Source organism: Equus przewalskii, chromosome 7 (genome assembly GCF_037783145.1).
Source record: "Equus przewalskii isolate Varuska chromosome 7, EquPr2, whole genome shotgun sequence".
NCBI lineage: Eukaryota > Metazoa > Chordata > Mammalia > Perissodactyla > Equidae > Equus > Equus przewalskii.
The window spans coordinates 12,874,137-12,898,574 of record NC_091837.1 but is presented as its reverse complement, the minus strand read 5'-3'; the positions used below and the strand labels follow the sequence as shown (position 1 = coordinate 12,898,574).

The 24,438-nt window shown below is 48.8% G+C and overlaps 2 protein-coding genes across 5 annotated transcripts in view; one reads left to right on the top strand and one right to left on the bottom strand.

Moving 5' to 3' along the window:
- Window positions 1-11,027, top strand: part of MYO1H (myosin IH) — a 45,232-nt gene extending 34,205 nt beyond the window's left edge. For 3 of the 4 annotated variants that reach the window (XM_070627004.1, XM_070627005.1, XM_070627006.1), the window contains 11 exons: window positions 554-622; window positions 2,484-2,568; window positions 3,240-3,399; window positions 4,007-4,090; window positions 4,896-4,989; window positions 5,183-5,238; window positions 6,069-6,204; window positions 6,595-6,665; window positions 6,802-6,899; window positions 8,523-8,622; window positions 9,767-11,027. In XM_070627004.1, the coding sequence (XP_070483105.1) occupies window positions 554-622; window positions 2,484-2,568; window positions 3,240-3,399; window positions 4,007-4,090; window positions 4,896-4,989; window positions 5,183-5,238; window positions 6,069-6,204; window positions 6,595-6,665; window positions 6,802-6,899; window positions 8,523-8,622; window positions 9,767-9,790 (977 nt within the window). In that variant the 3' untranslated portion in view covers window positions 9,791-11,027. Of the gene's footprint in view, window positions 1-553; window positions 623-2,483; window positions 2,569-3,239; window positions 3,400-4,006; window positions 4,091-4,895; window positions 4,990-5,182; window positions 5,239-6,068; window positions 6,205-6,594; window positions 6,666-6,801; window positions 6,900-8,522; window positions 8,782-9,766 lie in introns of those variants that run through there. The other variant, XM_070627003.1, reaches the window with a different exon arrangement.
- KCTD10 (potassium channel tetramerization domain containing 10) overlaps window positions 9,305-24,438 on the bottom strand; it is a 28,589-nt gene continuing 13,455 nt past the window's right edge. The window contains exons 3-8 of the mRNA XM_008520918.2: window positions 22,463-22,632; window positions 19,725-19,811; window positions 19,358-19,410; window positions 17,540-17,735; window positions 13,208-13,436; window positions 9,305-10,538 (exon numbers count right to left, since the gene is read on the bottom strand). Coding sequence (XP_008519140.1) covers window positions 13,212-13,436; window positions 17,540-17,735; window positions 19,358-19,410; window positions 19,725-19,811; window positions 22,463-22,632 — 731 coding nt within the window. The 3' untranslated portion in view covers window positions 9,305-10,538; window positions 13,208-13,211. The remainder of the gene's footprint in view (window positions 10,539-13,207; window positions 13,437-17,539; window positions 17,736-19,357; window positions 19,411-19,724; window positions 19,812-22,462; window positions 22,633-24,438) is intronic.

Genomic DNA, 24,438 nt, shown 5'->3' with positions numbered 1-24,438 from the left:
TGGTAACTTGCTGGAGGCCACACAGCTAGTAAACAGCAGAGCTGGGGTGTGAACATGGGTCTCTCTGGCCTCAGGGCCTGGGCTCCTAACCACTGTGCTGGGTGGTCTTTTTCTGATCCCTGCAGCATTGGGCACCAATCACCGGGGATCTGGTTAATGGGCATACTGGCTGCAGGGGCCTGAGCCAGCATTTCTAACCAGCTCCCAAGGGATGTGACACTGCTGGTCTACGGGACCCTCGAGGAGCTTGGCCTGTGGTGGGACCTTGGCTGGGTGCGGGGAGGATGCCTCGCAGGGAACTAGGGGCCAGTGGACCCTCTAGATGGGGGCTCTTACCACGGGCTCTGTTCCTTACCCTGGGGGAAGGAAGAAAGGAAGCTCCTGGACAGCTTCTGGCAGCCTGGCTAATGTAACCCGCCCTCTCATTTCTGCCTGCTGCTTGGCTACCTCTGTCGCTCTCCGCTGCATGCCCTCAGGGCCACTTCTGACATCCCCTCTCAAGTTCATGACCACAAATGAAAGTCGTTTCACCAAACTTTTGTTTTATTTTAAGTTGCGAGAATCCAAGCCACATACAAAGGCTGCCTAGAAAGGAGAGCATACCTGAAAAAAAGACAAGCAGGTAAGGATTAAATAGAAACTTGCCAGTGTGCAAATGGGCCAGAACTCTGCAGTTTCTCTCTTAGCCACGTGGCTCCTGGAGACGCAGGCTCCTGTGAGCATTCTCTCCCCTTGAAACCCTGTCCTTGAAACCTTGGTGGCTGTGGGGTCCAGTTCTGAGGCCTCTTCTCATTTTTACTCTGTTGACTGGAGATTATAACATAGGGGCCTATATTTGTTCCACGGACCTGTTTTATTTGATCCAACATATGCATGTTTAAAGAATAATTTCTTTAAAAGGCTACTAATGTCATGAGCCCCTCCCCTCTGTCTCTCCCCCAGTCACCTCTCAAATCCCCCCACAGACACACAACACACACACACACACACACACAAAATTCTTAGAAGTGACCACTCTCCTGAATTTTGCATTTATCATTCCCTTGTTTGTCTTTCCAGTTTTACCATTGTTGACCATAAAAATAAAATAGCCAGGTATTTTACCAGCAAGATAGGTTTCTTCAGGAATAGCGGAGGAATTGCAATTCAGGACAAGCCAGCTATAGCAAAAGCCAAAGGCAAGTCCAGCAAGCAAAGGAGAGGAACATTATTTTCTAGAAAAAAAGGAGGAAGTTGGGAGGGGTTGTTTAGAACAAAAGTCCTTTGGTGGGAAGCAAGAGTGACCTTTCTCACTGGTGAGTTGCTAAGGTAGTCAATTTCAGGAGCTGCAATGTACATCTTTTCCTGTTGGCGCCTATAACTCATGATTCTTTCCTGTTGGAGATTCTTCTGTTGGGGTCTGTAATTGACAGTCCTTTCTGTAATTGACATCCACAGTATTGCATGAGAGCTCCCCCTTCTAGTCTCCTAACTCCATTTTAGTGCGGTTTCCCTTTATTAATTTTCTTACCATTTATGGATGCATTACTAAATAATATATTTATACACTGTCCTGCTTTGAACTTAATAAAATTATACTCCTTGTATTTCTTGTGATATTTTTGCACTCTGAGGTGTAGATTTAGTTATTCATTTTCATAGCTGCATAGTATTCCACTATATCAGAGGTCAGCAAACTTTTCTTAAAGGACCAGATAGTAAATATTTTAGACTTGTGGGTCATATGGTTTCTGTTGCAGCTACTCAACTCTGCTCTGGTAGCATGAAAGTATTTAGGCATGTATGTATTTAGGCAAATACATAAATGAATGGGCACAGCCATGTTACAATAAAACTTAATTTACAAAAACATGCGGCCAGCCCAAGGGTTGCAGTTTGCTAACCCCTGAGCTATATGAGTATAGCACAATTTAGCCGCTCTGTTGATGGACATTTGGGTTGTTTCCAGTTTGTTTGTTTTTATAACAGAAACAATGCTGCTATGAGGGATAAAAGAAAAGCACTGAAAAAATCTGAATAACTGAAGAAAGTCTGAAAAGCATTTAAAAATTGGGGAACACGCCAGAAATGTAATTTTTGTGGGTCCCAATTTGTTTATGTATCCCAATTTTTAAATGTAGACAAGTAAAAGTAAACACTGGGTGAGACACAGCAAATGCAGTGGAAAGACTAATCTGTACCATCACAAGGGGCAATCTTGTCCCTCAAAAGACCTCGGGAAACTCACCCCCTGGCATAATTTCGGGGCTTCGCTCGAAGCTTCCCAGGCACCCTCTATGTTCCTCTGTCGCCCTGGTTCAGCTGCCCGTCTGAGCACCCCCAGGGAAGAACTGACGACATTCATCCCACTTTCCATCTCTGGGGTAGCGGAGTGCATGGTGAGCATCCAGATGTTTGTGGAGTGGAAGGGTAATTCTGAAAAAGCCTTTGGTATTTAAATATGATTGTGCTCACCTTCTAATGCCGGCAGTGACCTCTTTCAGCCATCAAACTTGAAGCCCACTGGCGGGGAGCCCTGGCTCGAAAGGAGGCCAAAAGGAGGAAGTGGGCTGTGCAGATTATAAGGAAGTAAGTTCTCGGGTACGGGAGGGAGGAGGGGTCCCTAAGCACTGCCCACTGCAGAGGGTGGTCACAGACTTGGTTGAGTTTCTGCGTCTTGTGCAGAAAGGTAATCTTCCCTTCAGGACATCAACCCTTATGCGGTCAGTTCCATCTCTTTCCTCTGAGCTCCCTAATTTGATGGTGATCACAACTCAATACATTTGTAGGCTCTCTTAGCCTAGTTCAAAAGTCAAAGTCAAATGCCTCCTGATGCCAGGTGGGTAAAGTGAGTGAGTCTCATGAGCTGGGATGAGACAATAAGGTACAGTGGGGACTGCAGCAAACTGGAAAGATCAGTCCACCTCAGAGGGACAGTCACTACTCCACTTCAGCCCGTGTTGCCAGATCTACTGATTTTGCAAGGGAAGCTGGAAATCTGGCTTTCGTGTACTATCTCTCAATTTTTTTGTAGTTGTTGTTGGCAACTAATTAAAGATACTAAAAACAAAACAAAAAATAGCGTGGGTGAAATAGAGCATATCCTGGGGGCAGATCTGGCCTGTGGGCTACAGTACTGGCTTCTGGCCTACAGGACCATCTAAACAATCGCTACCATTTTGGCCTCCTGAGTCGAACAAGAGAACACAAGTCCCAGTGAAAAAATGGGCCAGGAAACTAACAAAACACTTGCTGTTTAGGTTCATAGCAGGATTCATCAATCGCAACAAGCCTCTTTGTCCTGAAAATGAGGAGTTTATCGTGTTCGTGCGGAAGAATTACATCTTGAATCTTCGGTATCACGTCCCAAAGAGTGTCTTGGACAAGAGCTGGCTGATGCCTCCCGGCATCTTGGAAAATGTAAGGACTAAACTGGGACTCGTGTTGCAAGGGACTCGGGCACTGACGGGCTTTTCTATTTCTTCCTGCTGCCTCCCTGGCCTGAAAGAGCTACCTTAGCAAGGCATCTCCTTGCAAGAGTGTTGCACGAGAAATTCCACTCCTCTGAATTTGTCATATCCTCACGAGAATTATAAAGCCAATGGACGCCTGTTTACATAAAGCACTTCTGAATGGTTCCCATGCTGGATGTAGCTTCCAGTGGCCTGAGTGACTGTCACCTAGAACACGTTTCTCAAAGATGGTCTGAGGACCCTGTGTCTGGAGCGCAGAGTCAGGCCTAGTGTAAGATTCCTGGGCCCCGACCGGGCATCTCTAGGAATCTCGGCTTGGCCAGGTCCTCAGGTGACTCCAACACATTCGAGTTTAAGAACCATTTACTTTCGCAGTAGTGAAAAGTTAGCACAGGACTGGAAGGTTAGCTGCTTTCTTTCGCTATACAATATTAATGCTGTACTTCAAAGCAAGTTGAATTCCGCTGTGCTTCCAAAGCTTTCTGTTTTGATGGCCACAGCCCAGGACAGGGTGAGAGCGAGGCAGGTGGAAAAGAAGTGCGTTCTCCACACAGGCGTCGGATCTGCTCAGGAAAATGTGCATGAGGAACCTGGTCCGCAAGTACTGCCGCGGAATCACAGCCGAGAGGAAAGCGCTGGTAGGGACGTGCTGCGCGTGTGGGTGGCGGGAGGGTGGAGGGTGGGTGCCGCCCTACAGCTGGCTGACTAGCATCAGCAGTCCTCACTCACCATTGCCCCTGTAAGCCAAGGGTCCCACTAGGCCCATGCCTCGTACATGTCTTGAGGATTAAACACAGGTAGACCACTGGGCACAGAGCCCTCGTGAAATGCCAGCTGTTACAATCAGCATCGTCCCTGTGGTTACCATGGGAACACAATCCAGGTGGCCCCTACCCTGCAGATGCAGGACCCCTTCTGTGCTGGAGGTCTGGTTTGGTTTATGCTCATCGGCACGACAGCAAACTTCTTCCGTAAAGGGCTAGATAATAAATATTTCAGGCTTTGCGGTCCATACCATCTTTGTTGCAATTACTCAGCTCTGCCGTTGTAGCGAGAAAACAGCCGGAGACAACGTGTGAGTGAGTGGCAGGCTGTGTTCCGGTAAAACCACGGAACTAGGCAGCAGGCAGGAGTTGGCCCACAGGCTGTAGTCTGGTCTCTGAGCTAGCAGAAAGAAACTGTGCTCCGAAATTCTGAAAATTCTACTTCCGGAAGGCCCGTGCAAGTAGAGATAAGCATTTAAGTGTCCACCTCAGTGTCTGACAGTATAATTTTTAGGATATTTTTGGCCAAAGCCAGGAAATATGTTCTGACGTCCACGTGGAAGTATGACAGGCCTCCTAGAGCTTATCCAGGAAAGTAAGGGATACCGTGGACCTAAAGCTCCTCTGTCCCAAAGAGCCCCACGGCTCCCGTTTTCGTATCTACATTATATATTACCAGATGCGGCAAAAGGTGGTTACAAGTGAAATATTCAGGGGAAAGAAAGAAGGCTATGCAGAAAGCTTAAATCAACCCTTTGCCAACAGTCGGATAGGTAAGTACATTTTTCCATCTATGTACTTACTTTTCCTATTTTTAAAAAAAATCAAAGGAATTTGCTCGACTCCGTAGCATTTCCTGACAGCTATTCCCCGGTTGAGATCTTGGTCACAGAGGGACAGAGTGCCAGTGGCTTTTGCACAGGTGGAATTTGGTGATGATTCACCGAATTCTGGTTCCTTCCCTAGACGAAGGAGACATTAATCCCAAGGTGCTTCAACTCATCAGCCATGAGAAAATCCAGGTAAGCGAACGTGTCCTTGCCTCAGGCAGGATTCCCTCCGGAAGTGAGAACAGGGTCTGTTTTGTACGTGCGGCACGTCTGGAAGCGCTGTTTAAATGCAGGGGTGCATGTGGGCGGTTCGGGCTCTCCACTGTGATGCTCTGGGTATTAAGTAAGATTATGGGGACCTCGTGACTATTAGAACCTGTTGCTGTGCTTACGGTCCTTGTCTGTCACGCTAGGAGCTGTGTTTGGTTTCCTATGAAACGCAGCGTGACTTAATCACGCAACATCCTGTTAGCGAGAAGCCGTATAGCAGGGTGCTGACGTGGGCTACGTAACTTAGTAGCTGCCAGATCCCCAGCACGTTACTTAAGCTCTCGGTGCCTCTATCCTTCTGAGAACAGGGATAACGGGGTTACAGAGAGGACGAAGGAGTTGAAGGTGTGAATTGTGGAGGCTGCCACCTGGCCTGTAGCAGCTGGTGAGCGTGTGTCTGGGGCGGCTCTGTCCCTTCTGGTTCCCTGGAGAACAGAAGTGTGTGGGACTGGATTGGGTTACCCTCTGGCTGTGAGGGCTTTAATGCCCTTTGAGCATTTTCATCTCGGTTGGCTTCTCAGAGCAGCCCCGTGAGGCACGTGGCCAGAGCCTAAAATTCCCCAGAAAGGCAATGTTACAGGCAGAGCTGGGAATCAAAATCTATCCTGCACAGCCAGTGGGGAGGAAAAAACTTGTTTATTCACCTCTGAGTGCCCAAAGGGACTTCACCAGGGTCTGAGTGACAACCGGGCGCTCTGCCCCCTCCTCCATGAAGTAAGCTTCCCCTCGTAGTGACGGTACCCTCCTTGCAGTATGGTATCCCGGTCATTAAATATGACAGGAAAGGCTTCAAGGCGCGGCAGCGGCAGCTCATTCTTACTCAGAGAGCAGCTTACGTGGTGGAACTTGCCAAAATCAAGCAGAAAATAGAGTACTCAGCACTCAAAGGTAAGAAGCAGGTAATCTTGAGACGATCCACTGGGCTGACTTAGCTCCTGGGCACACTAGGACTGAAGCAGCCCTCCGTTGGGAGACAGAAGCCCTGTGCTGCCCGGGCCCCCCTGTGCCCCTTATTCTGGCATAAATACCAGGGTAGCCCCTTCACTCAAGTGTCCAGGTTGGACAACAGTCTCCTTCTTCAATGACGTGTTTTTTATTGAGAGCACAGACCTTCGCAGCCCCACAGCATCCTGATTTCTGGACTATGCCCTTCATCCTACTGGGCCCAGGGAGGAGGGAAAAAGGGTGGGCAAGGGAGCCCCGGGGCTCGCCTCGTGTCTTCCTGAATTAATGTCAGGTTGTCCAGCTCCTGGCCCCTAACTTTGGGTCTGTCTTCAGGTGTCTCTACTAGCAGTCTGAGCGACGGAATCTTAGTCATGCATGTTTCGCCAGAGGACAACAAGCAAAAGGTAAATGACGGCCACGGTCTGTAACGGAGGGAAAGGATATACTGCCCAAATGTTCGGTTGCCCACTGTGAAACCTCAGTATTGGAGTTTTTCCTTTTAAATGCCGCTCCTGAAACCGCACGTCCTCTCCCCCTCAGGGGGATGCCATCTTGCAGTGTGAACACGTGTTTGAAGCGGTTACTAAACTCGTCGTGCTGGCGAAGGAGGAGAACCTGGTAAACGTTGTTCAAGGAAGGTAGGTGGTTTCATCTTTAGCTCAGGAAGGAAATTCAGTTTTAAATTTTTATTAATGGATCAAGGAAGATGCAAATGCTAATCATTTCACTCCTGTCTGCCTCCTCCCCCCACACAAGCAGTGCCTACCAGCAGGGATGGGGAAGAAGCTTCTAGTGGGGCAGCCCTGCTCTCCCTGATAAAGAGCTTCCCTGCCTCCTCGCCCCTATGACTTGGGGTTTGGGGGAAATGAAGTCAGTGATCACTCCTTGACCTCAGGGAATAGCGGTCTTGGCTTTCAGTTTTTAAAGGTGTGCATGTTCCTGAGGGAAGCTGTCACCAAGTGAGAGGTGGCCCTCTGGGCCAGAGCAGGTGACAGCCACACCTTGGCTGCTGAAGCCTGCTGTCTGGGACAGTTGGTTGAGCACAGTGGGCCTCCACTTTGCAGGCTGCTTACCGACTGATTAGGGGAAGTGCTAAAATTTCTTGAGGACGCAAAAGAAACATACCAGGCACGTGGAGTCCTCTTACTCAGTTCTCTCAACAGCTCTGAGGCGGGTGCCACCTTTTCCATTTCATGGGCACAACGTGGCTAACCAACACCCTCAAAGTCACGTGGCTGGTTGGGGATGGTGCGCGGTTCCTGAGGGCCGTGCTGGAGTCTCATTTTCAGACTGAATGAGGCACAGCACGGTGCTCCAGGACCCCTGTGAAAGCAGGATGCTCCCAGGCAGTACTGTTTTGTTGCCCTTCGACTTCTACTGCTGCTACTGGGTCTCGAGTTTTTATAACCTGATGAGCACAATCATATGTGGAAGACAGAGAAAGAGCTGGGTACGGTCATACGCCACGTAACGACATTTCAGTCAACGATGGACCCCTTATAAGACCGTGGTCCCATAAGATTAGTGCCACACAGCCTAGGTGTGCGTTAGGCTGTACCATCCAGTTTTGTGCAAGTCCACTCTGTGATGTCACACAACGATGAAAGCAACTACGCAGGCCTTTCTTAGAACATATCCCTGTTGTTAAGTGATGCACGACTGGACTTTGGTAAGTGTTGTTTCTGTCGTGCTGTACCTGAGAGAATACCTAGCTCCCTATAAGAGTTTCCACAGCAAGATGTACAGGTAGTTCTTCAGACATCCAATCGGCCCCTTGAAGAACTAATGTACCAAATTGATGAGAGAATAATTATGAAAACACATGGTAAGTTTCCCAGGTGTGGAAATGGTTTTTCTCCTTTTGATTACTCAAATGTACCATAAAACTCTGTATTAACATAGGAATTCAGGGGCCAGCCCAGTGGCATAGCGGTTAAGTTCACATGCTCCATTTCAGTGGCCTGGGGTTCGCTGGGTTGGAGACCACACACCACACATCAAGCCATGGTGTGGTGGAGTCCTACATACAAAACAGAGGAAGACTGGCACAAATGTTAGCTCAGGGACAATCTTCCTCAAGCAAAAAGAGGAAAATTGGCAAGGGATGTTAGGTCAGGGCCAAACTTCCTCACCAAAAAAAAAAAAAAAAAGGAATTCAATCTTGAAACTAGTAAAGCTTCATAAGTGAATTTCTTTTGCAGATGAAAGGCTGAGGGAGGAAAATAATTTGTCAGTAATTCACCATTTTGTCTACTTTTAAGTTTACAGTTTTATATCAGTCCTGGAAAAGAAGGTACAATAGTTTTCTACACTGGACCAGAAGAACAAATCTATAAAGATAAAAATGGACAGTTAACAGTGGTGAGTGGCTGGGTTTGGGGACCGAGGTAAGCAGTTGTAGATGAGAATATAGATTAAAATTCTACCCATTTTAGTCTTTCTCTTGATTGACTGGAATCATGGAATCAGAAGCTAGTTCCTGTCCCCCTCTATTCCTGATTCTCCATCTAAAATACGGGGAAGAATGGATAGTGGAGGCTTAGATTCGAACACTGAGGAAAGGGAAAAAGCCAAGTTTCCCTACCGTACCTCATCGTCAGTGTCATTAAATACTTCTCAGCTTTAAATGTTGAAGCCCAACTTCTCACTGGACGGCGAAGGCCTTATGCCTTCTGTCACTGGTTCTCAAGCTCGTCTCCAGCTTGGAATCTCCAGGCGAGCTTCAAAAAATACGTCTGGTGTCTCACTCCCAGACTGTGGTGTGATCGGCTGGGCTGGGGCCGCGGGCTTGGAAAGTAAGCCATCGCAGGTCTAAGGAGCAGAGAGGCTTGGGGACCACTGTGTCTTACGAAGAAGTGGAGCCTGAGTGCTCGGGATCTGCCCTCCTGGCAAGCAGGACACAGAGCTTGTCTAGATCTGCTTTTGCTGGGAAATGACATACTAAAAGCCAAGGGCTGAATCTTTAACACGTATTTTGTATATATATCGAGTATTCATTACTTGATAACAAACTAATTAGAAAATAGTCTATCAACATGGAATGTCTCGGACACATTTAAATTTATATACATTTAACTACGAAATTGCTTTGTGGATGTAGGTAGTACACACATAACATAATTGTCCCTACACACAATTACCTCCTTCAGAGACAAGTTAAAATATTTAAGCATTACTCTGATTGTAAACTATAAGGTGATCTTTCAGTTTACGTGTTGTCTTAAAAACTTTACACCCCTATGTGTCTCTCTCTTTTGGAATCACACAGGCTATCTTCCTGCTTGACCAGCTCGGGCTGAAGATGCTAACAGGCCTCAGTGGGCCCGTTTCTCGATGCGGCTCGTCTTGTGGGGGGTGGGGCAGGAGATGGTGTGGGAGGTGGGTTGGCTTCTCGCAGCTCGTTCACACCCACCTCCATGATGCTGACAGTGGGGTGACAGCTGCATCCTCCCAAGTGAGGCTACGTGAGACACGCCTCTAAGCCTAAGTGTGGACTCTCCCCCAGGTGTCGGTCCGCATGCAGTCCTGATAGAGGATGACACTGACCTCTCCCATCACCGTTTCTTCTCCGGCTGAGGAAAGCACCCAGGAAGCGGGAATGTGATCCAGTTAGCTACTCCTTCAAGGAAAGGTTACAGCAGCTCTAGGAGCAGGGTCACACGGGAAGAAGCGGAGCGGCATCTATGCCAAAGCCCGACCCCAGCTTCCCAGGTGCCCTGTGGCACTCAATCAAAATGTCCTCCTCAGGGAGCCAACCTCAAGTCACTTAAGGGGGTGGTTTTAAACTTTCCCAAAGGACCTCCACTCGATGGGTACTTGAACATGTCATCACAGGGTGGGCAACAGGCTCTCCACCCTTATCAAGCTGGCCCCAAGTCACAGTGAAGTATTATGTATGGTCTGAGAGTGAGTACACGAAATTTCATAAAGCTGCAAAATTTGAATTTTGTGCTAAATAAATGGAACTTAGAAACACATCCAATTCCTTAGCATTTCTGAAAGGCTCTTCAGTCCAGATGGTGAGGTCTATCTGCCCCACCTCCCCAATAGTAAATCGGTGGCAACACCAGCCGACCCATTCTGCTTGTTCACAAGCCCAGGCGGCATTCCCGCCCAAGACTTCCTTTCGGGGTTCAAGTTCAAACACTACCGAGAAATGACTCCTCTCTTCCGCCCTGAGCAACTTTAAGGTGATAAAGTGGAATGTAGGATCTCTGCCTTGTTCTCTTTGCTGTAAACTGCAACTCAGTTCAGGGGCTCGATTGTGCTGGGCGTTTCTGAAAAGATCCAGAAAACAGATTTAAATGGGATCATGTAACTTTTATTTTACATATGTCCACAAACGCTTGTACAACATACAGTGACTACTTCTAAAATTTATAGCATTTTTTTCATAGCACAGAGAGACGGAAAGGTTAGTGATGCACAGATGTGTTACAGTGACTCGGGTGGAGCCCTAAAGATAGCACACACTCTGGAGGAAGGGCTGAGTGTCGGTCACACTTAGGTCTGAACAGCTGCTGTAAGGTACAGGTGAACACTCCTAATCGAGGGCGGGGGTGCCTGCACAGCGATTAACCCCTAATCCACTGCACGAGGCCCCGGAGAGGCTGTGCCAGGAACTGCCTCGGGCACCAGCCCCCAGTCACCACAATCAGAGGGCGAATTTGAAACCTACTGAACTCAATTACAAGGGACCAAACGCTGATCCACTTTTTAAAAAACTGTAAGCTATTCCGATGTAATAAACTGCACTCTTTACCAAATCTTACACCAGTGTTTTACTTGCATGGTTCTTAAATAGAAATATTGACTTTTGTTTGCCCTTAGTGCTAGCATAAGAAAAATCACTTCTTTGTAGAATATACTGGATAACAGAGCTTGGCCCAGCCAGCACTCTGTCAGCTCGCGGCTAGATGCCGCTAACAGTCGCCGCATTCACTGGGGAATGTCTTATGAAGCTGCTCACAGCCCAGGGGAGCAAAGATTCAAAACTACAAATGCAAAGTCGGAGGAAAAGTGAAAGTAGAGAAACTGCCAGAAACATTAGGTCATAAGGTGTAGGAGCCCAAACTAATCGTTCTACAAACTTACTTTTCACATAAACATTTAAAAAACAGTATTTATACGATGGCTTTTCCATTCCTACAGAAAACATCAGAACTGACATTCACTTTAACTTTCTAAAAAAGTTCAACCCAAACGGCAGGGTTGGTGTTTACAACTTAAACAGTATAAAATATTTACGAGACGTTATTTTTAAGCCCCTCCTTTCTCAGCACTTAACGAAAGCCAAATGGCCTAACATGAAAGTTTCCCGCACACGGTTTAAAAAGCAGCTACCCGATACATGATTTTTAGGTTCCGCCATGATTGTTTTAACGTTTTATTGTGGGCTTTGCTGCTGGATACAAAAGAAAGGCAGACACTGTCACAAGTAGGGCAGTACGTACAAAGTCCAAGCTGTAAAAACCATTTCAAAATATAAACTCGTTTTTTGGAATACACTGTGTCAAAGGCTGCCCACGTGAATACCTTTGGTATAAGACGGTAACGTTTCCCTTGAAAAGCAGACAAAACCCATCCATTCCCTTCTACACATCCGCATCTCCTTGAACTACTCTACCTAGTCTAGTCTCAACCACCATTATCAGTCACAACTCACTTCTGTCCCTTCTGGGCGCAGAGGAGACAGGGAGGTAGGTAACCGAGACATCCATCGGACACGAGTGCCAGGCAGACAGCCGGGCTCCGGCGTGGGCCGCCTGTGCCCACAAGCACACATCCCCATCAACAGTCACACACATCCCCTTAACACACATGAACGTGGACACTAACTGGGCCCAAGAGGACCTGCTCGCTAGTGGCCACTCCCTACCGTGTAAAACTCAGAGGCAAAGACTTGAAGGGGAGCTCCCAGGTGACGGCTGTCCTGAGACGGGCGAGCTGCCCTGGGGCTGCTGGTGTGAGTGGACACCAGGCTCAGAGGACAGAGAACCTGGGGCCACATTTAATTTCTGAGCAAAAGGTAGGGCATCCGCTTGTGGCAGCAAGCCTAGCTTAACAGGGAAGGAGGCCGAGGGGGAAGGAATGGATCACGGAGCAGCAGTTTGCCTGTTACCAGGCCACATGGCCTTCCTGGAATGGAGTGGCTCAGCAAGGAGAGCAAGTAGAAGGGGCCCAGAACAGAGCAGAGCACTGGCTGCCGGAGACAGCTCTTCCCTGAGCCCGAGATGCGGGGTCCCAACAAACACCAGACCACAGGCCCACGCAAGGTGGCAACAGGCCTGCCCCTTAAACAGAGCTGGGCATCTGGAGCTACACTAGGAACAACTTAGAGGCACGAAGCTCATCAGGCCCCATCTCCACTGCTACAAGTTGCAATTTACTAAGAAGCTATGGGTGCGAAATCCTGTTGCAGAAGGCACTGCGAGCAAAGCTGTGGGGCTTGGGCCCCATCTGGCGCACAGGAACTGGGAGCCAGTGTGCTGGGCGGGAGGGCTAGGAAACAGGGAGCTCACACACACCTCTGGTGGCCACCAACTGCGGGATCCCTCTTGGAGCTGTCAAACTAAACCCCGAAGGGAACGCCACCCAAGAAGCTCAAATAGGTAGTCAACACCCACAAAAATAAATACTGAAATAAAAGTTCTCACGTACACTTCACACCCATTCATACTTTTCCTCTGAGAACCAGGAGAGCCTGGCTCCAAGGCTTCTCGGCTTCTCACGGAAAGTAGCGACCTTGGACGTGTTCAACAACAGGGGTGCATTCACCTGGGCCAAGACAATCCATCACCTTGTTGAGAAATATCAAAACAATCATCTGGTTTGTTAGAAAAGTATCTCCAGACTCCGGGGGAAGTGGAGGGGCCCGGGAGCCGGGACAGGATCTGAGTGTGGAGCGGGGAGGGGGAGGGAGGGCCAGCGGCTTGGCTCCGCTTGCCTGCTCACTGGTGGAGGTGGGCCCGGTCATCTGGGCGCTTGATGTGGATCCGCCGCACGCGCTCGATCCGCTCCCGTTCCCGCTCCTCATCCTCGTCCAGGTGGTGGGAGCGACCAGCCGCCCCGCCTGTGGCCTCCAGGAGGGCATTGTCAGGTCCCCGGCCATCCTGGGCCTCATACAGCAAAATATTCAGGGTCTCCTCATAAATCCGGGCTTCAGGGAATTCCACCTGTGTCCCCACAAAATACAGGGCAGATAAGTTAGCATCACACACACGCTCCACAACCTCTGCCGCCACCCAGTACTTCCGAGCGGGGCCACCCGCTAAATCAGGCCCAATAGAACTGTCATTATTATTTTTACAGTAGTTGTTATTTTCAATAAGCAACACTTACACAAGGTGCTAAATTCGCAAGAGACAAAAGTGATACAGTGAAGTAAGTGTCCCTTCCTGAAGGCAATGCTTCCCATCATCTTGCCCTCTCTGAGAGATAAATATATATATTTACACATATAAATATATATATTCACACACTATATACATATATACTCACATTCTGTAAAACAGAAAAGGTGGCCCAATACACAAACTCTTCTGCACTTTCCTCTTTTCCAAAACTTTAACTTGGAGATCATTCCCCATCAAGGAATTATAAAGAATGTGACAATGCAATTAACCAGTTCACACTGATGGACGTTTACGTCATTTCCGGCATGCTGCTACTAACATAACAAACAAAGCTTGCACACGAGCCATCCACACCGCAAAGCAGCCTTTAAAGCAGTGTACTTTTGAACAGGGACCAGCTGAGGACCTTCCTGAAATGGACAGGATCGCTCCTTCTTGGTAAAGCACAGTGTCTGCTTGCTGCCTTGGGGCTAAGGCCCCATGAACGACAGGAGGGCTGCACAAGGGGTCCCGGGCACCTGACTCCCAGAGTAGAGACTCTGCTTTCAAGGGCAGGGTTCTGGGGTTCGGGAGAAATGGGAGTGAGCACACCCTGCCCCGACTTCCCCACGGAGGCTACAAAACCAGGAGAGAGTGTGCACAGCAGCTGACTGAGGACTCTGAAACGTAAACAGTCGCAGGCGGACTGGGAGGAAAGACCAGACCTTGCAGAAATACCAAACCAGCAGTGAGTTTACTGTTCTCCACTCCCTCCCCCCGCCCCCGCCAGTATCCCCCAGCCTGAGCTCCACCCAGCCCGTAGGCCTGAAATGGGCACCTGGACAGAGAGTGCCCCAGGGGAAGCTAGAGTCCCCCAACATGCAGTGTCAGGCAAGTTCCCTGTTTTTCTTTCTTTTTCCTTTCGCTGTTTTCTTGCACCTCAGTCCCTGAGCAATCTCGCGGCAGCAAGGGCCAAGGCAGCAACCGGAGCCTGTGGGGGTCCAAACGCTGAGGGAGGGAACCTTCTCATTACAAGAGCTGTGGTCTCGACGGGGTGGGTGAATCCCTGCTCCTGTTTTTCTCTATCTTCATGCCGCTTGGCTCCAGATACAGGCAAAGTCACAAGAAGTATGTGGCAGAGCGGGGTAACCAAAGTCCCAGCTTTCTGGCCAGATGACTGAAAAAGGAGAGCCCAGGGAAACGGAAAGTACCAAGAAGACTAAGAGGTAGGAAAACAGCTTCTCGAGGCTGTGCATGAACTCCTGGGCTCACCCCAAGTTGTGATCTGACGCTCAGCAGCATGCAGAGACTTCAAGAACTGAGCAATGGGTGAGACCGCTACCCAGGACACAGACTGGCCCAGAGCACAGCACAGATCTGAAGGCTTTGCAAACTCGATTGGCGGAACTACCACCCACAGAAAGCTGGTTGGGCTGAAGCCAGCTGGGTCAATTGCCTGTTAAAGCAAAAATATCAATATTCTTCTTAGGATTTAAACAAGCCCTAGAGTCCTACAACATTCCAAATGTCCAGGATACAATTAAAAACTTCTCAGCGTACCAAGAACCAGGAAAATCTCAACTCCTGAGGGAAAAGATAATCAACGGATGCCAAAGCCAAGATGACACAAGATGCTGGAATTATCTGACAAAGACCTGAAAGCAGCTGCTATAAAAATGTTGCAACAAGTAAGGGTGAACACTCTTAAAGCAAATGCAATTACAGGAAGTCTCAGCAAGGAGAAAGAGGATAGAGAGAAGAACCAAGGGAAAGTTGTAGAACTGAAAAGTACAATAACCAACACACACACACACACACACACACACACAAACCAACTTGCTGAAAGGGCCTCAACAACAGAACGGAGATGATAGAGGACAGAGTCTGTGAACTTGAAGACAGGTCAACAGAAGCGACCAATCTGAGCAACAGAACAAAAACAGACCAACGAGGGGCAGATTCTGTGCTTAATTATCACCTAGCCCTCAGTGAGTCAGAATTAAGAACCAAATGGACAATGGACATATTAAACATCTGCTTAATTTCAGCAAGTCATACCTTTTCCAACTTAACCACAAAAAAGTTACATAATGATGAAAAGAAATAATAAAGCACTTAGAATTCTGTGCCAAGGAAGGTAAGATAGCAATTATGTAAAACGAAACCCCAAATGGAGTATCTGTACAGTTACTTGAGACACCAAAACACGAGTGTTGGCTCCAAAGCAAAGCTCCCAGAGGTTTGGGTGAGATGAAGGAGGAACCTGTTCCTGTAGGAGTAGCCGTCCCCAACACCAACTCCTTGGAAAGCCAAAGTCACATGCTTCCCCTGGATAAAGGAGGAGGCCTTGGGGACAGGATGGCAGAGCAAAGGGAGCCATGGGGAGGGGTCCTGGCCCTACCACCAATCAGCCTCACAAACACAAGTACAGGCTCGCTCTGGACCTGGCCGCTAATCTCTAAACGGCTGGGACCAGACCACGTGGTCTCTTTGCTCCTCCTGAGCTCTGGAAATGTGAAGTCAATATTTTAAAGCTTAATCAATCTGATAATCATCCTTTTAATATCCAAGGGCAGAGGTAACCCATGTATATGGGGGGAAAAAAAAAAGATCAAGGCATGACAAAGTGGGAAGTCTAGTTACAGGTGGAATTCACAGCCCTAAAAGTAAGCTCACAGGAGAGAAGAGCATGTGTCCTGCAGATGCAGCAAGAGGAGCGAACGATTCTGGTCCCCCAGATGTCTATGAAGGAAAAAAGGATCTCAGTTTTTTTCCCTTCTTGGCTACCCTGAAACAATATGTATCTTTTAGGATATATTCTGAATAGTAAGGAAAAAATATATTTAAGAAAGAAATCCCGCAACTCTGGTTTCTACTTTGTGGTGTGATTTTTCTCACATTTGCTTTTTGCTTCTGAGGCCAGCTCCAGAATCCCCCAGAACTGTGTGCTCCTGGAGCTGGAGCAGCAATGACAGTAATAACCTGAGCAGGCTTGTAGAAAGGTGACCAGAGGCATGAAAATTGGCCCTTGGCAGACCTACCGCATGTTCCTGTTCAGGAGATTTCCCTTAGATAGGTTGAGAAGAAAATGACAGAATGTATGGTATGATTTAAAAAAAAAGAGAGAGAGAGAAAGCCCAGTCGCATAGCCCAAGGAGGGTAGGCAAGCAGAGCACTTAAAGGGAGTGAAGTTCAACTGATAGTGGACAAGATTACCAATAGCACCTGCAGTGTGGCCTATCTTTGCAGGACAGCACAGCGACAGCAGTCAAGGGAGAGGCCAAGTCTCTTGGTTTGGAGGGGATGATATAAAAATGGGTCCAGAGTCCAGATCAGTCAGGGAGTCGTGTGCTTGGAAGAAAGCCCACAAGGCTGGGAGCTAAGGGATGCCAAGCATGCCGGTGAGGGTTGGGGGCTGCTCCAGATCAGTGGGTGAGAGGACAGACAGATGGCAAATAAGTAGTAGGTCATGACTAGGAAGCCAAGGCCAAGACCCTGAAGGTAGTGCCATTCCTCTGATGAGAGAAGGAGAATGGAGCCATGCTGGTGGGAAAGGATGCTGTGTGGCGGAGGGCAAGGAACTATACAGGCAGTGTTTGATCCCTGACGACAGGAGGAGCGAATGCTGGCAGTGAGGTGCACACGGGCATAAGGATATGTCTGAATCAACATTTACAGCAAAGGGACTTAGGTGCAGTATGACTGTCTCTACTTGCAAAGTGTCAGAAAGGAAAAACAATTCTGTTTTTCTAAGACATACATTTGGATCTTTCCAGGGCCCAAAAGATAATGAATATTTTAACATTGATTATGCAACCATGAGTCAAGGAAAACATTTTTAGAGCCTTGCCCTCTTCAAGTTTATTTTGCTCAAGTGGAAAGGGAAGTTGTACAAGTACATATTTCAGACTGGCCACTCAGAAGCATGCGTTCGAAGCCCCTACCTTGGTCTGTTTCTTCTCAGTGGCGTAGACGATGGAGGTACAGCAGACTTCGGCAATCTTGCGGCCCTGGCCGTAAAAGGACCAGCAGCAGATTTCGTCCCCAATGACATCCTTTATGAAGAGGACCCTTCCGTTGAAGCGCAGAGACAGCTTATCAAACAGTTCGATGTTTTTCAACATATTGTCGTCAGAATTGCTGCAAAAGAGCATTTGATAAGGTGACCACAGCTGGTGCTAACTGCCACCACTCGCTGGGCCCTTTATCTCCACTATCGCATTTCAACCTCACGATAATTCCAAGAGAAAGGCACGTATAGTCCCCGCTATGCAAAGAAGGAAATTAAGGGCCTGAGGCCAAAACAAAAGGTAGCTCTCTCCGCTGGGCCTTTGCTCCTAGCCAGCATGGCTAAAGCGGCGCTCTGCAACAGCCGGAAACGGACGCTGAGACACTGGGCCTGCGGGCACAGGGCGCCAGGGCAGCAACATGGGGCTCCACGCCACAGGAGTGGCAGAGTGGAACTGCCCAAGCGGGACTTTTTATCCTCGGCCAGTTTACGGGTCTTGAGTAACCCCATCAAATCCCCCTACATGCCTCAAGTTGCTGACTGAGAGCCACGTGTCCCCAGAGCCATAAGGCATTCTAGAAACTTGCATATATTGCTGGGGGAATGTAAAATGGTGCAGCCACTTTGGAAAACAGTCTGGCAGCTCTTCAGTGACTAAACCTAGAGTTGCCATGGGACCCAGCAATTCTATTCCTAGGTACTGACCCAAGAGAAGTGAAAACATATGTCTGCACAAAACATGTAAACCAATGTTCACAGAAGCATTATCCATAAGAGCCAAAAAGTAGAAACAACTCAAATGTCCATCAACTGATGAATGGATAAACACAATGTGGTCTTATCCACACAATGGAATATTACTCAGCCATAAAAAGGAATGGAGTACTGACACGTGCCACAACATGGATGAACCTTGAAAACATTACGCTGAGTGAAAGAAGTCAGCCACAGAAGGCCACATAATATGATTCCATTTACAGTAGTCCCCCTCATCCACAGTTTCACCTTCTGCAGTTTAAGTAACCCAGTCACCTGTGGTCTAAAAATATTAAATGGAAAATTCCAGAAATAAACAACTCATAAGTTTTAAATTGTGTGCTGCTCTGAGTAGCGTGATAAAATCACACATCACCCTGCTCTGTCCCGCCTGGGACATGACTCACCCCTTATCCAGCATACCTGTACTGTGGTGCACAGGAAAAAACCTAGCATATACAGCATCTGGACTATCTGCAGTTTCAGGCATCCACTAGGGGTCTTGGAACATACCCTCCGTGGATAAGGGGGGACTACAGTATATGAAATGTCCAGAGTAGGCAAATCCATAGAAACAGAAAGCAAAATAGTGGTTGCCTAGGGCTTAGAGGTAGGGGGAAGGAGCTGAAGGGAAATGGGGAGTAACTGCTAACGGGCACAGGGTTTCTTTTTGGGGTGATAAAAACGTTCTAAAACTAGGTAAGTAGTGATGGTTGCACAACTCTGTAAATATACTAAAAACCAGTGACCCTCAAAAAAAGACTCCTCTAGCTGCCTTTAGTATGCTGAGTTGTATACTTTAAAAGGGCATTTTATGGTGCGTGTGAATGACATCTCAAAGCTAGCTAGCTATCCATCTAGGAATCAATCTATCTATCTGGGCATCCCAGAGGTGCGGAAGGGCCACCCTCATCTGAAGGGAACGAGCGGAGCTGGGCCCGGCTGGGGTGAGCAGCTCCCCCAGACAGCGCAGGTGTCTTTTCCGGCTGACGCTTACCTGGTATATGAGTATTTGTTGTTGCTTCTGTTGTAGAGCAACTTCACGGCTGGCTGTGGTTGTTTTAAGAGAGAAGAAGAGAGTTACTTCAAGTGCAGGTGCGATGACCCACTGGCTCCCCACAGGGCTGGGGCCCTGGCCCCAGGCTGAAGAGGCAGACAAGTGGACTTGCTGGCTGGAGTGGGCCTGGAGATGGCACGACCCAATAGCCGGGGAACACAGCATGACCTGTAGGTTCCCATTCTTAACCCCTTCTCAGGCCATGCTCAGGCAAGTACACAGGACTTACTCAGAAGAAGAACTTATTCAGAAGAAACCCCATCATTTCTGGTAGCAGCAGAAAGCCACAAGGGAGCCTCTGGCTTACCTTATTGGAAGTCGCTATAAGTTTCTGTTCTTCCTTGGATGAGGTGATGACAGGAACTTTGCAGAAAGGCTCGTAAGCATCTTTGTTCTGCGGGAACAAAATACATTTCAGCCTAGGGGGCCTGGCAGCATTGGATAATTTAAGCCAAGCTGCTGGGCAAAGACAGGCTGGCGAGGGGAAATGGGGCAGCCGTGCCTGGGAGAGGAGGATTCCTCCAGTGAATCAGGGGAGGACGGAGCGTCAGCTTCTCCAGGAAGGCTGCTCTCCGGCCAGGGCTGTCATATGCCAGGGTGCTCAGTGAGTACTAAAAATGATGACACATTTCCACAGCCCAGGAAGCCACTCAAAAGTAAACCCGAAACGCGGCAGGTGAACGTGATTGAATCCAAAGCTCCTAAAACCCCACTACAAAGACTGCAGAGCAATAATAAAGGTCCAAGTCCATAAGGAGAGAAAGAACAGGGGAAGTGAGGTCTGCAGACAAGATGTCAAAAATTCAGGGCTGGAAAGCAGATGACAGCAGTGATAACCAAGGGGAAGGAGAAAGCTGAAACCCAAGTCAGCAAATGGGCAAGACTCCTAGAGACTCCGCGGAGACCAGCTCTGAAGGCTGGGCACAGGGCAAGAGCGGAGGATTGCTCGCTGGTGGGCAGAGGCACCACTGAGCCCCCCAGATGGACCCCCTTCCCCAGTCGGGCAGAAGAAAGATTCACTTTCCTGGAGTGGTTTGTGCAGGAGAGGACAGAGTTGAGTTGCTATTCTGAACACAAGGAAATTAAGTGACCGATCTACACACTAAACGGTGACCTCCCCCATGCCCAGCCCTTCCCCTGCTCAGATCTCAGCAGGCGGCAGTCAGGCTTACACCCACCAGGCGAGAGAGTGGAGGATTTCTCTGCAGGGAACTGCCTGTCTAAAAAAAGGCTTAGAGCTTCTGACACTGGGGCTCCTGCTGAACAAGTCATCACGACGGAGGCCCACTGGACAGCAGGGCCACCACGCACTATCAGCTCTTCAGGGCCTTGCTCTTAAATTTCAGCAGACGAAGGACCATCAGATCATACGTGGAAAGCCTCTCAAACATGAGACCGCAACTAAAACAGACAGAAAAAGTAAGGCCAGGAGAGAGACGATGCAGGGAGCAGAAAGAAAACTTCCAATAGCATCATCAGACAGATGAGAGCAGATATGGCATCCTATGAAACAAGATCAGCATGCTGTATAAAAAAGAACACTCAGAAGACAAGAAAAGGCTCTTGGAAATTAGAAATAAGATAGCAGAACTGAAAAATTCAATGGAAGAGCTGAAAAGACAAAACTGAAAAAACCCTCCGAGAAAGTAGAACAGAAAGATAAAAGAGACAGGAACTAGGAAGAGGTCAGTCCTGAGGTTGAACTCAGACTAAGAGAAACCACAGAAAGGGAACCTAGGGGGCACGTCTCCCTGCCAAGACAAAGATGAAACAGATTCTCTATGGGTCTGAGCATACCAACAGGAGACTGACCGTTCTGAGAACTTAGGGCTAAATTAGGGATATGTTCTTAGAAAACCAAGCAAACAAAACAAGGAAGCAATCACTAACTCTGGCAAACTGAAAAGTTACAAGAGAAAGAAAATAATCATTGTATAGCCTGTGGCTCAACTCTGCACAATATTTAAACATCACAATGTAAACTCTGAATACTGATTTAACCAAAACCGTGATAAACCATATTAGGAGACAGGAGAAGGAATATGTGTACGTAAGTTCAGTAGTGGTTGGGGGTGGGGGTGGTTCATGAGCTAAATTTTAATTTTCTATAGTAATGCCAGTAGATAACGTTGAAAACTGAAATGTCAATAAATAGCAACACAAGAAATATGAAAGCAAAGAGAATTGCTGAAAGAATTAAAAGAAGCTGCCTCAGGGGTGGGGGTGGGTGGGGGGCATATAGCGCTGTTACTGACATCAACCTTGCAACACCACGTGACTTTTTAAATGATGTACATGCGGTGCTTTAATAAACATAAAAATGGAATAAAAATAATCAAGGCAAGGCTACAACATCCAGTTAGATTTACAGCGAGTCCACACTCTCAAGGCAGAGGTGGTGGGTGGAAATAACTGTCCTCAAGGAGCTGCGCATCACGGGTACTGCTCCAGGAGAGAGCCAGACAGACGTGGCTCGGACGAGACAAACAAGAGCCTCATAGACACAAAATGCGATTCCTATGGCCACCTGAAGACACTCTTCTGACTCTCTGCCATGTCCGAACTCCACTTGGAATAAATGGCTGCTCCGTCTAGAAGTGTTTTGGTTTTGTAGGGATTTTACTAGCACTTGACTTGACCCCAGTGGTCCTGCCCCAGGTCCAGCTGAGGAGTGAGGGGTATCTGTCTGTAGAGATTGTGCTGGGCTCTCAACAATGACCTGTGCGGTGAGAACAAGTCCCAAGATGGGTCCAGAAAACTGATCAAGTCATACACCTCATGGCTCAGTACTGACGGTTGCAAGGTACATACGACCCAACACCATGGGGACTAAAATACGCCAGAGAGTAATTAGGTGGCCTAAGCCTTAGAGGGAAGCCTCTCAGAGGTCACTCTGACCAAAGGGGAGAGGCTCCAGGGTTAACTCATTAACTCTCCCAACATCTCAGTGAGGTAGGAACTGCTCCCATTTTGCAGAGGGGGAAGATGAGGAAGGCAGGTGGGTCTGTGCCTCCCCACCCTTACGGAGGAAAGAATGATGCCTACTTGTAGGGCTGCCTGGCACTCTTCCACCAGGCCCTGGACCAGGTAGTACTTGGCTTCTGCCAGCAGCTCCTCGATCTCCCGGCGGCTCTCAGGCAAGGGGACCGCCCCATCACGAAGGTAGTTAAGTATCGTACCAAAGTGCTTCCCACATCGGTCAATGAGGATCCAGCCTGTGTGGAAGGAAGGGGAAGGGAGGAGCTGGTTAGAAGTGCATTCCTCTCTTGGAAGGCACTGAGGAGAACTGAGGTGTCTCTTGGCTCCTTCCACCTCCCAGGGGAGAGCAGGACCAGAGAGGGTTGCGGCCCCACCTGCCTAGCTACCAGCAAAGGGCTGACCAAGCCATGCCAGGGCAGCAGGGCCACAGCCTCCAGGCCCTCCTGGCTGGAGACAACCACACTCTGGACTCTGGTGTGAAGCTCTTTTGGGCGCTAGGGCCCCTGAGGCCTAAGAGCATCTTTCTAAAGTACCCTCAGAAACCCCTTAGACAAGTATATCCCAAGAGGGGCCTAGTGCACCACATCTGGAGAAAATGGGTCCAAATAACCACACCCCAACAATAGGGGAAAGGCTCCTGGGGGAAAAATATCTACTCCCTCTTTCTACAACACTTTTTTCACACTCCCAAATAAAGCCATCTCTAAGGAAGCAGAGGCTCACTCCCGCAGACTGCGACCTCTGGCTCCCAAGGGTGACCTGACCTCCAGACACTCACTAGCATCACCAGTTATAGATGGGAAGTTCCCATAACTCCCCAAACGAGCACTTATGGGCTAATGACAGCAATCAGAGAGAAAATGGAGACAGACCCTGCCCTCAAGAAGTTTGGTCTGCCATGGGCAGATGGCCCTTACTTTTACTAAATACAGAAAAACATCTCAGCTGCTATTGAGAACCAGGCACGGTGGAAAATTCTTGGGGGTGGGGGCCAGAAAGGCGCCTCTTCAGCTTCTCCAGTCCTCTCCAGTCTCAGCATGGCCTATTCCTCCAATAGAGATCCCACAGGGTTTCAAAATTCCTCTACTGAAATGCAAACGTCCCTGGGAATAGCATTTAGAGGAAGAAACAGGACTGGAGCTGGGAAGAGAAGATGGGAGCGAAAGGGAGGCAGGAATGGAACAAAGACCAAGTATGTCTCCACAGAAAACATGAAACACAAGAAAGTGGCCAGACAGCTGGGGAAGACCCAGCCTCCCCGAGCAGCAGGGCGGCCCAGGCAGGGGGCTTCCCGGGTCTCCTGCCCCACATCACAGGGAGACCGCACCCACTCCCAGGGCGGTTAGGAGGTTTAAAGAGGAATCAGTAATTTTACACCCGCTTTCCCACTCCCTTTGCTCACAGTGTGGGAGAAGGGCCACGTTTCCACCCTACCACCACTGAGACCTGCCCTGAGTCTCCCGCACACCCCCAGGCCCTGCATTGGTGGCAGAGGCCAACAAAAGCCAAGAGCAGCAAAGGCACCTTTTGCATGCCCAGAGTCACAAGCCTGCTCACCTCCTCTACCCCCACTGTCCCCCAAATCCAGCCCAGCCAAGCGTGCCCTCGTGGTTTTGGTGCACGAGCTGGTACTCTGCAACAAGCACCAGGGCACTTGATGACAAGGCCATTTCCATGCTCCCGCAGGCAGCTACTCCTCAGGCCATGGTTCCTGGGCCTTCGGTTAAAGGTCTGGTCTCCTCCCTCCAGAGCCTTCCACTTGGTACTTCCACACTGCGACGGGTTCCCAAGTATAGCGGGAAGAATAATCTCCACTCGGGGCAAACATAACGCAAACGTGCAGCCTGGAGTGGAACCCTGGTGTCGAGGAAGAGGCCTTCACAGGCGCGGTCAGTCACATCACCATGATAGTGACTGCTGGCCATCATCCACTGCTGCTTTCTGCATGAGACACAAGGTACGGACTCAGTATCTGTCATGCAGCCCAGATGCCACAGGGGCCTTGAGCAAGCAGGACAAATGAGTGCAGGTGGGCCGGGTGC